We start from the raw sequence: 17,832 nt of genomic DNA on the forward strand, positions 1-17,832 counted from the left end.
CGTCCCCGCCGCCGGAGGCGCCGGCGTTCGGGCCCGGGCCGCCTCGCCTTTCTCCCGGGCCCGGGTGACGCGCCCCGTTCTCCGACAGAGAGGGCCGAGGCGAGAGGAAGCGCGGCCTCCCGCTGCTCGACCCTCACTCACGAGCGCCCGGAGAGCCGCCTGGTCCCCCGCAAAAGGGCCCTCCGGGCGCCGGGCCCCCGAGATCGCGGTTCCGCCCCGCGAGCCCGCCGAGGGGGAGGCGCGGGGCGGGGGCCGGAAGCGCGGCCGGGGGAAGACGGAGCGCGCCGCACACCGGAAGCGGGCCGGGGGCCGGGGCGACGTGTCGCGCAGGCTCGGCTCTCGGGTGCGCGGAGCGGCGGCGGCAGCGTTGGGGGGCCGGCGCCGGCGGGGGAGGCGGGAGCCCGCGCCTGGGGCGGCCCCGACCTCGGACATGGCCGCGGACACGGCGGACACGGCGGAGCGGCTGCGGCGGCGGGTCCTGGAGCTGGAGCGGGAGCTGGCGCTGGAGCGGGGCCGGCGGGCCGCGGGGGGCCGCGCGGGCGGGGACGGGGCCGGAGGCCGCGCCCGCATCGAGCGCATGAGCGCCGAGGTGGCGGATTCCAACCCCTACAGGTGAGGCCCCGCGGCCCGGCCCGCGTCGCGCTCGGCGGCGCCCCCGGGGCCTCGGCTCCGGCCCGGCCCGGCCGGCCTCGCTCCGCTCGTCCGTCTGCGCAGGGAGCGCGGCCTTCCCGGCTGTGCCGTCGCTGCGGTCCGGGCCGCTCAGTGCCGCGGAGGCCGCCCTACGCGGATGTCGGGTCTGCTCGGCCCAGGCCCAGAGGCCTGCTTCCGGGCCGGCCCCCGACTCCCACCGGGCAGGTAGCCCCCCCCCCCGGGGCTTGTCAGCCGCGGGCCCTTGCCAGGATGCCGGACTGACGCTGTGCCATATGCGAGTGCCAAGGGGGCCAGAAAGCGACGACAAGTTAGAATCTGAGGGGCGGCTGGGTGGCAAAGTGGGTAGAGCACCGGCCCTGGAGGCAGGAGGACCTGGGTTCAAATCCGGCCTCAGACACTTAGTAATGACCGAGCTGTGTGAGCGAGCCACTTAACCCCACTGCCTTGCAGAAACCTGAAAAAAAAGTGAGAATCTAGATGAGGAGAGAAGATGAGTGAAACCATTAGCATATATATACATATATATATACATATATATGTATATATATGTATATATATATATATATATATATATATATATATATATACTAGATAGTGCTAAACTGCCTCATGGGTATGGAAATGGCTTTATGAATTGTGAAAGGGAAGATGGATGAGAACTGGAAGTGTAAACTGAAGAGAAAAAGGAGTCGGTAAATACATTATAACCCAAATGATTTGTATTTTGGTCATCTAACTAAATGTTAAAAAACTTTTATTTAAAAACAAACTTGGGGGCGGCTAGGTGGCACAGTGCCCTGGAGTCAGGAGTACCTGGGTCCAAATTTGGTCTCAGACACTTAATAATGACCTAGCTGTGTGGCCTTGAGCAAGCCACTTAACCCCATTTGCCTTGCAAAAACCTAAAAAAAATAAACTTGGAAGAAGAGTTATGGAGTTTTCTTTTGGCTTATTCTACTTTATTCTACCTATTCTGCCCTTGAAACTTCTTATCCTTAAGAGGGCAAAAGGCATATATAAAAATCTATTCAGTTGGGGTGCCCCATCCTCTGGTGGAGATCATTCCATTATCCTATTTTTAAATCCTTAAGAGTAGCAGCTGGAAGTAACCTCTCATTCAGCTTTCTACTTTAATAAGAGATGAGGAAACTGGGGTTCTCAGCAGTTGATTCAGTTGCTTAAGGTCAGAGGTAATAAAGCTCAAAAGTGACCCCAGGGCTTCCCACATCCAACACTTTTTCCAAGGTACCCACATCCCTGGTTTGTGTTGTTGTGTTTTTAAATGTGTTTTGGATATCAGACTGTAATCTTTTCTTTCACCCTTAAGACTAGCTCATAGGGGCAGCTAGGTGGCGTAGTGGATTAAGCACTGGCCTTGGAGCCAGGAGTACCTGGGTTTAAATCCGGTCTCAGACACCTAATAATGACCTAGCCGTGTGGCCTTGGGCAAGCCACTTAACCCCATTGCCTTGCAAAAACTTAAAAAAAAAAAAAGACTAGCTCACAGACTTCAGACTTACTACTTTTTTTGTGTCCAGTATACAGTGCTGTGCAAGAGATCTAAGCTTAAAATGCTTTTGATGATTTTTAAAAAAATCATTATTCTTTCTTTTGCTTTTAAGTCGTCTGATGGCATTGAAACGAATGGGAATTGTGAAGGATTATGAGGTATGATATTTATTTGATTTTTTTTCGACATTCAACCCCAAAATAATTCCTGGTAATTTTTATGAAGTGTATTGATTAGAGCATTGTAATGTACTTTTCACAGAAAATCCGTAGCTTTGCTGTAGCAGTAGTTGGTGTTGGTGGAGTTGGTAGTGTCACTGCTGAAATGCTAACAAGATGTGGCATTGGTAAGGTAAAAGAAACTTTTCTAACTATCATATGATGAACCATTTATTCCTGGAGAAATACAGGTACTGTATTACCTTATTATTATACACACACACACACACACACACACACACACAAAACATACTTGTAGTAAATTGAAACTGTTGAAGTAAACATATATTATTCAGGTCCTACTCTAGTGTTAAATTGTGGTGTAAAGTGAGATTGTGTTCTCCAATGCTGGCTATTAGAGTGTAAAATTGGGCAAGTCCAAAGAAGCTACAGTGAAACACTCATTACAGGATTGGTCACCAAAGACTATTATTTTGACCATTGTGCCTCATGAAATATGGAAGGGTTGTGATCTGTTAATGGGGGGAGTTAAGGTACCATTGAAATTGAGACTCCCTCAGCAGATCTAAATATATAATCATATAATATCTTTAAAATAAGGAATTTGAAAAGGGAACTCAGACTTCATTTAGAAATCTTTTGTGCCCCATGAATTCTGGTCTAGGATTTTACTTTTCCTTATTCTTGGGTCTAATATTAATAGTGTCCTGGTTTGATACTGAATTCTTTTTTTTTTAAATTCTAATTTGGTATTCTAATATTTCAGCTTTATTCTCCTTTTCCTCAAATTTGGCCGACATGGTGTTTTAAAATATGCATCATAGTTTTAAAATTTTCTTTCTTGGCCCTTTTTATTTTTTCATTTTTTTTAGGTTTTTGCAAGGCAATGGGGTTAAGTGACTTGCCCAAGACCACACGGCTAGGTCATTATTAAGTGTCTGAGGCCGGATTTGAACCCAGGTACTCCTGACTTCAGGGCCGGTGCTTTATCCACTGTGCCACCTAGCCGCCCCCTGCCATTTTTATTTTTTCAAGTTGCTTTTTTGATATGCCTCCTACACACACACTCTCTCTCTCTCTCTCTCTCTCTCTCTCTCTCTCTCTCTCTCTGTCCCCCCCCCCCCCACGAGGAGGAATGATTTTGTATTGGTTACAGTCTTAGTTGTATTTTAGAATTCTTTTTTTTAGTTACAATATAGACAGTTTATTTGTGTGTGTGAATATACATTCCATTCAGCATTCTGCATCAGAGAAAAAGAAGTTGACCTAGCTATTAAAGATTTTGGTAGCTAATTATGAAAAATGATAGTAGCTTTTATTTATGTATAATTACATTGGGATGATGTGTCCTTAATATAACATAGAGCTCTTTGTTAGAGGCCAATCGTTGCTTTTACATTCTGAGAAGATATCTCCAGTATAAAATTGATTCCATTTGTGATGAAGTCCTACTGAAAATTCTTAGGAACTTGCAATGAATTTTGTTCTTTGTTTTTCTGGATTTGTCTTTTTAGTCTTCTTATTTGGGATTGAAATGTAAGATTAAGAATTAATTTTGGGGGTGGCTAGATGGGTCAGTCGATAGAGCACCGGCCCTGGAGTCAGGAGTACCTGAGTTCAAATTTGGCCTCAGACACTTAATAATTACCTAGCCGTGTGGCCTTGGGCAAGGCACTTAACCCCATTGCCTTGCAAAAAAAAATAAAAAAGAAGTAATTTTGTTTTTGTTTTTCTTGTACCTACAATATCTTACACAAAATAGGCACTTAAATACTTTTTGAGTGAGAGAATGAATAATTTATATTGTTTTATATTTGAGGGAACAATTTGTTTTGAAAAAACTATGGATGACTTTCATACACATGAATGACCAATAAGGTGTTTATTCATAAAAATATTTTTTATTATCTTTAGCTATTATTATTTGACTATGACAAAGTGGAACTGGCCAACATGAACAGACTTTTCTTCCAGCCACATCAAGCAGGATTAAGCAAAGTTCAAGCAGCAGAGCATACTTTACGGTCAGTGGATGAAAATCAATATTGTTCATTAAGTGACATCTCTCTGTCTTGAAAAAAAAAGTTCTCTTGATGTCTAGGTGGAAGTGGAGCTCTAGTGTTTTATTTATAGTTGTAGGTTTGACTCATATTCAACAGGTATGTTGTGCTCCTGTTAACAAGTTCAGTAGATAGCCAGTAAATCCTTGCTGAATCCTTGCAGAAGCTTTTCTGCACATTGAAACCTAAAGTTCATTCCTGCCTTATCAGTTAGTCCTAGTTTTGGTGAAGTTTTTAAAAAAATTTTTCAAACTTTTACAAGTTCAGTTTTTCACTGTTGTATTTGGTAGTTTAACCACAGCTTGAGGTTGGAGCGAAAAGTAAAAGCAAGACTGATTCCTTTTTTTTTTTCCTTAATGACTATAAGTAAATACTTCCAATTCTGAATTAGTACAAAATATTCTGGAGCTTTTCTGTTTCTCTTCTCTTTTTTCTTTTAATTTTTATTTTTTTCTTTGCCCCTACTGGATGAATTTAATTGTAACTATTTCTTTTTTCTCTGCTTAAGGAATATTAATCCTGATGTTCATTTTGAAGTATATAATTATAATATTACTACAGTGGACAACTTTCAACATTTTATGGATAGAATAAGGTAAAATAATGCTTATTTAGAAAACTTCCATTAATGCTTTTCCCCTTAATTTTAGTTCTTTGATTATTCTCAAAATACTTTCTTTTGAGTTATTTTATTGTTAGATAGCATCTCAATTTTTTTTCACATATTTTAAAATGATCCATAGAGGAAAGATCTTATAGGAAAAAATTCTTTTATTACCTATTTAATTTCTTGTTTGTAGTTATATTCAAAATTTTTGAAAAAGCTATAATTATAACATCTTACTTAAGAGCCTACTAAATATATGCAGTTTTAATTATGGTGTTTCTTTTCTGATAATTAAAGATTTACTGTGGTCTGGGTCTTATTTTCATTTGATGAGTGTGTCTGTGGGAGATGAGTGTTCTGTTAGGAGAAATGCAAGTTGGTGGTGGGTTGTGGAGTCAGACCTGCACCTTAGAAAAATCATTTTGGCACCTGAAAAGAGGATAGGTTGGAGAAGAGGGAGAGCCTGAGGTAGATAGCAAGGAAGTCATTTGAGGAGCCAAGTCTTGAGATAACGAGGGCGGGAATGAGGATTGTGGCTGCAGGAGTGGAGGAGAGACACATAGGAGAGGTGTTTAAAGGTAGAAACAAGAATTGGGTGAGTGTGGATTCTGAACTTGTGCATCTGGGGTTTGCGCTTGACAGTTCTCTCAATTAGGAGGGGATGCAGTCTTTGGGGGCTCAGACAAGGAGGTCTGCTTTGGGCATGTGAATTTTGAAATGCCTGTGAGGTCTCCAGTTTGAGATTTTTTAAGAAGAAATTGGAAAGTCATGAATAATTTAGGAAACAGGGCTGGAGATTTGGATCTCTCTAGATGGTAATTGAACCCATAGGAACAGATGAGATTGCTGGGAGACATAATCTACAGCCCTGTAGTCAAACCCACATGGAAATGTATCCCTGTGGGCTATACATTGACTCAGAAAAAACTAAATTTTAATGGTCTATGTTTTATTGATTTTTTTTTAAAAAACATTTCGGAGTTATAGTTTAATCTAGTTTGGACCTTCTTAGGGGTATTGTGGGCTACTGTACTGGGTACATATACACTCCAGCTTTGGGAGAGAGTGAAAAAAGAAGGGGTCATGATCAGACCCTTCAGGGATACTCTTAGGTAGTTGGGGTAGCACGAACATTGAGCAGATTGACTGGACGGGTAGAACATGTAGAGCAATTCTCGAGAGAGTCTAGAGGAAGGGAAGGGGATGTCAGACGCAGAAGAAAAGGGTGAGCATTAAGCAAAGACTATCAGGAGAATAGATGGCTAGGAGGTAAAAACATGTTAGAAGATTCAATTTATTTCCTTAAACTTAATGAAATGTGAATCATTATCACAGTTTGAGATGGCAAGTTTTATGAACTAAGGCCCTCTGTGTATACTTGCTTGTTAGTAGCATGTTACTTTCTCTAGACAGTTAAACATTTTTTTCCTTATTTTTTCTTTGTTTAGTAATGGTGGCTTGGAAAGTGGGAAACCTGTTGACCTAGTTCTGAGTTGTGTGGACAACTTTGAAGCTCGAATGGCAATTAATACAGTGAGTACTTTATTTAGTCCAGATAGGACATGATAATGGACACATTTGGATTAATGTGTGTTCTGCTGTTATTCTTAATTCCTCTCTGAGCAGGGACTGAGCTTGTATGAGCCTGAAATCTGAAGGGTTTTAAAACTTGTATCTTTAAACAGATTTCTTAGATTATTTTTGAAATTTTTTAAAATTCCCATGTTAATGGACAAATTTTAGCTTTCTGCAATATAAAGCATGTTCTGCAATAGTGCTTAGTAGCTCAAGCAAAAATATCTAATCCAGTGGATTAAATTTTGTTTCTGAGTGTGTGTGTGTGTGTGTGTGTGTGTGTGTTTGTGTTTGTGAATGCACGTGTGTGTCTGGGCATGCTCACATGTGTGCGATTGGGTGCTCGCACACACACATATATATATATATATATCTCAGATGTGTTATTATTTTTTTTAAATGTGCAATGAAGTAAGCAGTTCCATAACATAGTACAATAAAAAAGATGATTGTACATGAAACTGCAAATCTATGCAGTTTGCTATTCCTTTCAAATATTTCTCAGATTTTTTTTAAAAGATAATATATTTTGCTAGAGCTGTTTTATCATAGAACTAATTTGTGAATATTTGAATTTTCTTCACATCTTAAAATGTGTGAATTGCTTCAAAGATAGTATTTCTCAATATCACAAAGCTTTTTCCTGTTGAATTATTAGAATATTTTTTCCCTTTATCGAAGTACATTATGATTTTCTTAATTGCTGCTAGGAATTCATTTGGGAAAGATTTTTACATAGACTGATAATTTCAGAAGAGGTGATATTTCAGTAAACCACATTGGGCTCTGTTCTAATAGTTTTAATATAGGAAAAAAGCTAACAATAGTAATTGATCCAAATCATAACTTTTTGCTCCTATGATACAAATCAATTTAATCTTAAAATATGTGTTTTGTATGTGTGTGTATACATGTATCACATGTGTTTATAGATCCTCATTTTTCATGAAACAGCATATGTGCTAAATTCTAGCCTTTTATTCACAGCTGTGACTTCATTTTACTTAGGCTTGTAATGAACTTGGGCAAACATGGATGGAATCTGGGGTCAGTGAAAATGCAGTCTCAGGACATATACAACTTATCATTCCTGGGGAATCTGCCTGTTTTGCGGTATGTACTGCTAAAAATGGAGTCCATTTTTAGGTTCTAGAATTTTAAAAATGTGAAATTAAAATTGGAGAGAGATGGGAGAGAAAATACCTAATTTCATGTTTTTCTATTTGGGCATCTCTTTTACTTTTTCTTTTAAAATAATGTAACCTTTTTTTTCCCTTTTCCTTGAAGTGTGCTCCTCCACTGGTAGTTGCTGCAAATATTGATGAAAAGACCCTAAAAAGAGAAGGCGTTTGTGCAGCTAGTCTTCCCACTACTATGGGAGTGGTTGCTGGAATTCTTGTACAAAATGTGTTAAAGTGAGTGCTAGAAAAAATGTCGGAATTATCCTGTGTATATGTAGTATAAAAGTATATAAATAGTATCTATGAAAAATAGAGCTGGATAGGAAAAATCATAAGGAGACTGGTTTTCTTTTGAGATTCATAGTTGGGGTAATTTAAAGGTATTGGCTTATTTATAGAACATTCATTTGCTTCTTTAAGTATGAACAGGTGTCCCAATAAATAAAAATTATTTTGAAAAAATAATAGTTATGATCAAACCTTTACTTTCTGACACTAGAAAATAGCTAAGGACTAAGACATAAGCCACCAAGCTTTCTGAGCAGTATCTGCAGATTGGTCACAAAGAGGTCATAAAGCACCTAGGATGTACTTGGGATCCAGTTCTTCAAACCTTGCTCTGAACTTCTTTACTCTTTATTTTACATATAGAGTTGTTTGTTGTTTGTTCTGTTGTTTGTGGTGATCACACTTCTAGACTTGCTGTAAATTAGGAGTACAGATTGGATGGAAGAGCTGCAGCAGCCAGTGTGCTGCTAGTAATAGCTTGACTAAAAGGAGCAGGCTGGAAAAAACAGTAACAACAAATGTCTTACATGCCACATGTTCTAGAGCAGCACCTTGCACCTTTGCGTTTGGGAGCACAGTTGAGGAATAACTGGTATTACTAACATGACCCTGAATGATCAAGAAAAGCTTAAAAGATGTTTAGTAGCCTCTGGTGAAGAGTATCAAGAAGATGTTTAAAGTAATAAACATTCAGAACCCTCTTGGAAACTGAAGTAATTCATTTTCCTGAAGAGACTTTACTATTTAAAGGGCCCTGAAGTTGCTGGTGGTTTGACATTAGAAAATCTTTGTCTATTTAGACCTTTAAAGATCTCATTGCATACTTTTGGGACTGACTCTTTATTCTGCTAAAGTGTCCCTGCCTTCTATTGTTGTCCAGTATTAGATGAACCTCAAAAGTTGAATGCCACATCCTCTCTTTACCCATTAAGCATTTAGTTGTCGACTTATTTTAACATGCCAGGTTAATCTGGAAAGGGGTGCTGTGAAGGGGACTGTTTTTTCATATTGTTTTTTATAAAGAATTCTGTCTGGTTCCAATTTATGAAGACATTCCCCTGAACGAGACATGTTAGCCCTCTTTCTTCAACCTTAAATTTTCTATTAAGGCAGATCTAAAGTATCCCCACTTCTGGGCTATATTGTCTTGGAGTTGTGCCTGCTCCTAGTCTCTGTCCTGGAGTCAGAGTCCATTCGGCAGTTGTAGCTTTTCTCTCCCTCAGTCCTGAGGGAGTTTTTTCATTTACCTAAGTTCTTTGACATTTTATATATCTATTTAGAAGCTACTTTGAATCTGATAATACTTTAGTATTAGACAGAACTCTGTCTCTTTATTACTCCAAACTGTGGTCCTCTGGGACTGAGAAGTACAGAGATATGCTTTTCATTGATAGATGAAATTTTTCATGACCAATTTAAGTCAGATCTATTTAAAGTATTAAAAAAAATCCTCTGTGTATAATTTTTTCAAATTGTTATTTCATCATGCTAATATACCGGAGTGAATAAATATTATAATTCCTTTATGAAAACTTTAATAATCTGCTTTAATTAAGATGTAAGAATAATTTGTAACTTTATCTTTCTGTACTATGTAAGTGTATTTTTGAAAAGTGTGTGTTTTAGACTTAGAAATTTTGATATGAGACCTCTTATCCTCCCTGGGACTCAGTGTCTTCTTTTGCAAAATGAGGGGATTAGATCATTAGATTATGACCTCTGAGGGAGGTTCCTTCCAGCTCTAGATTTATGGTTCTATGAACTTAGCCCAATATGTATATGTGTGTATGTGTATGCATGCTTATACTTTTTTTTACACCCTAGCTGAATTTGTTCTTTTTTCTTCCAAAAACTAGATTTCTGTTAAATTTTGGTTCCGTGAGTTTTTACCTGGGTTATAATGCAATGCAAGATTTCTTCCCTACCATGTCCATGAAGCCGAACCCTCAATGTGATGACAGAAACTGCAGGAAGCAACAGGAAGAATATAAGGTAAAGCCCTTGTTCCTGAGGATTATTGAAAGGGCCTATAGTCATAGAAAAAGAATGAATGCTAAAAACTGACAACAAGCCAAGGATTTATTTAGGTTTGGAATCTGAGAGAAAAGAAGAGCCCGCTTGTTGAATGAAAGCAATTTTTAAAGAATCAAATAAATACATTTACATCTTTGCTTTAGTGACTTTTGAAAAGTCTTTTTTTAGCAATGTAAAGACTAACAGACTACCTTCTGTGGGGGGTGGGGGAGGGAAGCAAGAATGGGGAGAAAGTTGCAAAACTCAAAATCTTAAAAAAAGTCTTTTCTAAAGAATTCTATGTAAACCCATCAGTTTCTGTAACAGAACTTAAAACTCTTTAGTTGTAGAATTAATAATGACTAGCTGTCTAAGAAGCATATTGATATGTGATTTCTGCAGAAAAAAGTTGCAGCTCTGCCCAAACAAGAAGTTGTTGAACAGCAAGAAGAAGAAATACTGCATGAGGATAATGCCTGGGGTAAGTCTTCAGTTAGGCATTTAATGGGAGCAGCAGGAACCCTAACCTTGTCCACAACAAGGAATCTTGTATAACCCTTTTAGAATGTTATGATGGCGACAGTTCTCCCTACTTTTCTGAGATACTTGGAAATAAACATCAAATGTCATTCTCCAGGTATTGAGTTGGTGTCTGAGATTTCAGAAGAGGAGCTCAAAGATGCTTCTGGTCCTGTTCCTGACTTGCCTGAAGGAATTACAGTAGCATACACAGTGCCACAAAAGGTATTTGAGCCTGATTTAGGAAATAATAATAATAATAATGTTTGTTCTTCATTCTAGAAGAATGAAGGTGATGCCATGATAAGCATGTGAATTGGATTTGAGTGGGGGGAGGGGACCATGCTAAGTCACCAGCCCCACTTTCTCCTCTAGAGCCATCTGGGTCCAGTGGCAAGAAATGAATCGGGATTACTGGAGATGACCCTGGATGGGAGGCAGTCGGGATTAAGTGATTTGCCCAGGGTCACACAGCTAATAAGTGTCTGAGGCTGGATTTGAACTCCTGTCTTTTGATTCCCAAGACCAGTGCTCTATCTACTGCACCAACTATCTCTCTCCTGATTTAGGAAATAAGGTTATATCAACAAACATAATGTGGAAATGTTTTGCATGACTTCCTACCTATAATGGGTATAGTATTTTTTGCTGCCTTAATGGGTGGGAGGAAGGGTGAAGGGAGAATTTGGAACTGAAAATTTAAATTAAAATTTTTTTTAAATCTAGAAGAAAGTGAAATTTGGGGTGGCTAGGTAGGCGTAGTGGATACAACACCAGCCCTGGAGTCAGGAGGACCTGAGTTCAAATGTGGCCTCAGATACTTAATAATTACCTGTGTGACCTTGGGCAAGTCACTTAACCACATTGCCTTTCAAAAACCTAAAAAAAAAGAAAAAGTGAAATTTATTGATCAAAACTATTTTTTGCTTTCTAAAACTCCTTCATGCTAAAAAAAAACCTTCCTTCCTTACCTTACCTTATCTTACCCATATTTGTCGAGATAGGAATTGTTAATTCTAATTTTATGTTTTTGTTGTATATGTGGTACATTTTCAAGTTTAATGGTATTAAAAAATCATTGTGTATGTTTCCTTATAATGAATTCTTATTAAGTGATTGTTTTTGTTTAATATTAATGTTTTAACTAGTGACATTTAAGATTTCTAGATTTTTTTTTTAATTCAAAAGATTGAGGGGATATTAATGGAACTTGGGTTTGGTTTCTTTTTTGGTCTCTTTAAAATGGGTATTTTTAATTAGTGGGGTTTATATAATTTGAGGTGAGAATTTAAGGTCATGTATTCCTGAAGAGCAAGAAATGTATGATCTGTTTTCATTTAGTATTTTTTTCATTTGATAATAGGCAGAAGATGCCTTGTCTGGGGGGCAATCAGTGGAAGATTCTGGGGAAAGTTTGGAAGAACTTATGGCCAAAATGAAGAACATGTAACCTGGAACCATTTTGTTTCACCTTTCTACCTTCTGGATAAACTGAAGAAATAAACTTTTAAGAAAATTCCTGGATTGCTAGTAAAGTATAAAGTGGCATAAATTGAAATGTATGTGGTCTTTATTGGTACTATGTCTTCCTTTTTGATACTGAGTACCTTTATTTGATTTTTTTTTTATTTACCTGAAGAGTCCTCCCTTGTGAAGAAGGAACTGTAAGAAACTGTGACATTTTTTCAGATCTAACCACTGAGATATAAGGCTTTAGGCTTCAGAAATGAAGGTCAAGGCAAATTGATGTCACCCTCTCTAATAGAAGCTGTGAAATCAAATTAGTTGTGTGCAGAAACTCATTTTTACATTATGATTTGGAGGGCAATTACAATTAAGATTTAAGGGTTGTCTTTGTTGTACCTTGATGGTATCTGTCTTTAAATATTGAAATTGAAGATAAATTTTGTAAAATTTAAAAATATTAGTATATGGTATTGAAATAAAGACAGTACAGTGATCTGTATAAATCAAAGGGGTGGTTCTCAGGGAAGCTACAAGGAGAGTGGAGAGAACTCAATATTTAACTGTTACATTTTATAGGACATGAATATCTGGTCATTAAAAAGTTAAATTAAGGCTAGTTTACTAGCTGATGATGAGCAGAAGCTTGCTTCTTCTGATTAAATAGACATTTAGCAGCCTTCCATCTAGTTGAATATTTTATTTTTTAGAAACCTATATACTGGTGGGGGGGAGTGGAAAGCACTGGATAATCTCTCTATAGTCTCTGTGTTAAATTTGCTTGTTAGTCGTTGTGATTTAGTTATTTTAAATTCCTGTCTTTCCTGGAGGAGTTGAATATTGAAGTTTCATACTTACAAAGTTCTGAGACCAAAAAAATCCTTTAATTGTGATTGCATCCAGAGGGATGTCCAACTGGAAATAGTTTACTGTTTTTACCTGTTACAACAGTCCTATTCACAAATGTTTTTGATGATGTAGTCAAACATAGATGAGGCAGACCAATAATGGCCAGATTGAAAGAAATTTTTTAATAAATGCTGAACTTATTTATTAATATACTATTGCTATGTTGTTTTCTTTGCTATTTAAGTCATATTTTTACATTGTAAATATAACTTTCTAATATTCTAATGAAAGTAATATTTTCAACTTTTTTTTTTTGCTTTGAAGAACATATCCATATCTGAACTGTCTCTAGTGACAAAAAATGCTGATAATTTACTAATTAAGGACATGGTACACATAAAGTTCAAAAAGCTAAAAAACCGCAGCAAATATTTTCAAGAAAGATAAACCTCATAACTAATGACAGTTTAATCTTTTGCTGTTCCAAAGCTGTATTAGTGATTATCATCATCTAATGGTGAAGGAAGGACAACTGGGGTACTGGAGCTGTGTTTTGTGGGATACTTCACTTTATTACAAGCTCCTTTAGTTCATAGGAATATTGTGAGAATCAAGTAATCTCTGTAAAATGTTTATTTCCTTGGAAATTATTGCATTGATATTGTAAGGTTTTACTTACTTGCTTTTAAGCTATGAACTCTGATCTGATACGTGTGTTCTCATTGTGGAAAAATCAGTGATTAACAGTGTTTAATATGGACTTTTTTTTACCTACTATATTACTCTTAATGCTTTTTGTGTGGGCTTATGATTTCATTACTAGAAAGATTTCTCATTGTGGAAGCTTCCATTGAAGATGGAACAGCTAATCTGTAATTCAGTTTTAGCTGTGTTGTAGTGTTTATGAACTGAGAACTTAAGATTTATTCATGATCAGGCCACTTTTACCTAACTGAACTAGGCCCTTGAACCCAGGTTCTTGATTTTACCATACTGCTTCTCAATGCTTTATTGTATAAAGTTTCTGCAAGTTTAAAAAAAAGAGTTAATGCATCATTATACTTTCATTCAAACAAATTTTTATTTGAAGCATCAGCTGAGGAGCTATGCTATCTCTAAAAAAAATCTTAACTGAAACCGACTTTCCTCATCATTTTCGATTTTATTGTAAATGTACATTTCTATATTTTTTTAAATTAAAAACTCACAATTAAGTAATACAAACAATATGGAATAAATTTGATATACTCATAAAATCAAAACATTTGAATATTAAATACTAAAACTTGTGTCTCTTCAATATCAATCTTAATCATTGCTTTATTAAATTGTAGGAAATAAAGTTTAAGCACATCCATAATTTGTGTTCCTTCTCAGATTTTTTCATAGATTTCATATGTGTCATATACAATACATATAACAGATACATATATATTTAATGTTTAATATTAAGTTATATATGTATATATGCACATAAACATATATTTAATGTCCACATCCACATAGTAGAACAGTACTTCTGGAAAATAAATGCTAGGTTTTAATGGGTTATCCTTGACTTGGAGGTCCAGTGTTTTAAATTTTAGCTCAGGTGTAACTTTTCTCATTCTATCCTAATGAGATATCCTAATCTTTAGTTTGAAATAAAGGGAAAGGTAGCCAGTTCTTCTGGGTATAGTGCCCCTTTCATCCAGGCTGAAGGACTTCTTTGTATTAGAAAGAGTAACAGAGCAATCAGTATTGGACCTGAGATGAAATGAAATTGTTAAAAAGAGTTTTCTTTTAAAATTTTTTATTCATTATGAGCTTAAATATAAAAAAAAGAAAAACTATTTCCGTGTATATAGCGCAAGACTAAAAGAGCATTCAATAAGAAATCATGAATCTCTTATTTCATAAAGTATACTTTTTTAAAAAAACTAATAAGTACTACTTATCATTTTCAAAACTACCCTGCTTTTCTGTGCTTCTGTTTTCTTTTCTCTGCTGTGTGCCTGTCTTTTTTTCTTCCCTTCCCACCCTGTACTAGAGAAAGCCACCATTAGACACACTGTCACTTTTTTTTCTGGAAGTGGATAGCATCTTCCTTCATAGGTCTTCTGTAGTAGAGTTGAGTATATTATTAAAAATCAGGATATTCTTTAAGCAGTGATGTATTTGTGCATACAGTGTTCTCTTGGTTCTGCTCATTTCACTCTTATGACTTCATGTGAGTCTTTCTATGGTTTTCTAAAATCATTGAGCTCATCATTTCTTTTGACACAGTGGTATTCCATCACATTCATATTCATAATTTGTTTAACCATTCTCCAGTCAACAGGTAGCTCCTCAATTTCCAGTTTCTTGCTGATCACAAGAGAGCATTTCTCTATAATCAATTATGATTTAGAGTATTTTTCATATGACTATATAGTGCTTTAATTTCTTCCAAAAACTGCTTGTTCATCTGCTTTAACCATTTATCAATTGAGGGCTGACTTATTTTTGGGATATTTTGGGACCTTTATTTGAGAAACTGTCTATAAATTTTCTTCAATTTTCTGCTTCTAATCTTGGTTTCATTGGTTTTATTTGTACAGATCCTGTTTAGTTTAATCAAAACCATCTAATTTATACCTCAATACTTTCTATCTCATTTATTCATAAATTCTTCTATCTATAAGTCTGATAGATAATATGTTCCATGTTTCTCTGATTTTCTCATGATAGTCTTTATATCCAGGAAAAGTATGCATTTTGATTTTATCTTGGTAAATGGGGTAAAATATTGATCTGTGCCTAATTTCTCCCAGATTTCACAGTTTTCTGAACAGTTTTTCCAAATAATGAATAATTATCCCCAAAACTTAAATCTTTACATTTGTCAAACACAAGGTTATTATACTACTATTGTATGTCTATTCTGTTCTACTGATCTACCTTGCCATTTCTTAACCAGTACCTGATAATTTTGATGATATCTGTCTTATATAGTTTAAGATTTGGTACCACTAAATCTTCCTTTATTATTTTTTCATTAATTCATTGATATTCTTGACCTTTTGTTCCTCCAAATGAATTTTTAATTTTTTACTAGCTCAATAATTTTTGATAACTTAATTGGGATGACATTGAATAAATAGTTTAGGAAAATGGGCAACTAGGTGGCATAGTAGATAGAGCACTGACCTTGGAATTAGGGGGGGACAAAAGTTCAAATCTAGCCTCAGATACTTGACACTGGCTTTGTGACCTTGGGTAAGTCACTTAATCCTGATTGCCTTGCATCTAGGGCTATCTCCAATCATCTTGAATCATATCTGGTCACTGAACCTAAATGGCTCTGGAGGAGAAAGTGAGACTGGTGACTTAGCCCAGCATCCTCTCACTAAAATCCAGTTTGTGTGCTTATCCTGACATCACCTCCCTGATAGCATGGTCTTTTTTGAGAGTGAAGGATAAACATTTTATCAGATTAGGTAGAATTGTCTTTTTCTATTATATTGTGCTCACTTTTGAATAATTAGTATTTCTCCAATTATTTAAATTTGACTATTTCTATAAAAAGTGTTTAATGAATGCATTCATGTAGTTCCTGGATTTGTCTTGGCTATACTCTCCAGTATTTTATACTGTATCTTTTTATCACTTTTTGCCGGGTTTTGTTGATGATAAATAAAAATGTTTATCATTTATATGGGTTTATTTTATTTTCAACTTTACTAAAATGATTGTTTCAACTAATGTTCTAGTTGAATTTCTAGGATTTTCTAAGTATGCCATCATAGTTTTGGCAGAAAGGGATAGTTTTATTACCTCATTGCCCATCCTGATTCTTTCAATTTATTTTTCTTCTTATTGTTATTCCTGCCATTTTTCCTATAATATTGAATAATATTGGTGATAAGGGATATTCTTATTTAACTCATGATCTTACTGGGGAGGTTACTAATCTATCTCCATTACAAATAATGCTTTGCTGATTTTAGGTAGATGTTTCTTATTTTAAGGGAAAATCCATTTACAGCTATGCTTTCAAGTGTTTCTATTAGGAACTTGTATTATATTTTGCAAAAGCTCTTTCTGCATCTGTTGATAGTTTTTAGTACTTTTGATATTGAAAGAATCAGGTATTTTTATAGTTTTCATTATGTTACTATCTAGTATAAATTCCACTTGGTTGCAATGTAAAATATCTTTGTGATATATTCTATCTTCTAGCTAATTTTTATCTAGAACTTTTGCATCCACAATCATAAATGAAATTGGGCTATAATTTTCTTTCTGTCTTTTTTGCTCTTTCTGGTTTATGGTTTTAGTACTCTATTTTTCGCATGAAAAGAATTTAGTAGATCTTCTTTGCCAAGTATTCCAAATAATTTAACTGTTTGGTTAGAATTCACTATTTGGTTCTGATGCTTTTTTCTTAGAAATTCATTTATAGTCTGTTCAGTTTCTTTTTCTAATATAGATTTAGATATTCCATTTCCTCTTTTGTTAAACTAGGTAGATTGTATTTTTGTAAGTATTCCATTTTACTTAAATTAGTAAATTTATTGGTATATAATTGGGCAAACTAACTCCTTAGAATTGCTTTGATTTTATCTTCATTAGTAGTATATTCATTTTTAATTCTAGTGACTTAGTTTCTTCTTTTTTTATAATGATTTATTTTATTTTTTCATAAAATCAACCTCTATTTTTAATTCAATGGTTTTATTGCATTTTCCTTCAATTTTAGAAGTGATGTATGTATTTTATAGGTACTATAAGATTTATACAACACTAAAGAAATTTGAGTCTGTAAAGAGCCTGAAGACTTTAGGGTAATTATTTTTTTAATTGGGACCTTGTGTTTCTGCAAAATTGGGCACTTCCTGAAAAATCCCCTCAAAGTACCTTCCTCTTGAAAACAGGTTAACAACTTCTCTTGTTCTATCATTTCCCTGAGATTGTT

General features: G+C 36.3%; 1 protein-coding gene across 1 annotated transcript; it reads left to right on the forward strand.

The window, feature by feature from the left end:
- The first annotated feature begins 343 nt into the window (after positions 1 to 343).
- Positions 344 to 13,104, forward strand: UBA5 (ubiquitin like modifier activating enzyme 5). Its single transcript, XM_074195820.1, has 12 exons — positions 344 to 612; positions 2,274 to 2,319; positions 2,423 to 2,512; positions 4,255 to 4,364; positions 4,909 to 4,995; positions 6,456 to 6,540; positions 7,591 to 7,695; positions 7,870 to 7,997; positions 9,908 to 10,043; positions 10,467 to 10,545; positions 10,702 to 10,808; positions 11,947 to 13,104. Exons 1-12 carry the CDS (start codon positions 431 to 433, stop codon positions 12,031 to 12,033), a joined length of 1,242 nt encoding a protein of 413 aa, XP_074051921.1. The 5' UTR covers positions 344 to 430; the 3' UTR covers positions 12,034 to 13,104.
- Positions 13,105 to 17,832: the final 4,728 nt, after the last annotated feature.

The sequence above is a fragment of the Macrotis lagotis genome, chromosome 7, assembly GCF_037893015.1.
Source record: "Macrotis lagotis isolate mMagLag1 chromosome 7, bilby.v1.9.chrom.fasta, whole genome shotgun sequence".
NCBI classification, from domain to species: domain Eukaryota; kingdom Metazoa; phylum Chordata; class Mammalia; order Peramelemorphia; family Peramelidae; genus Macrotis; species Macrotis lagotis.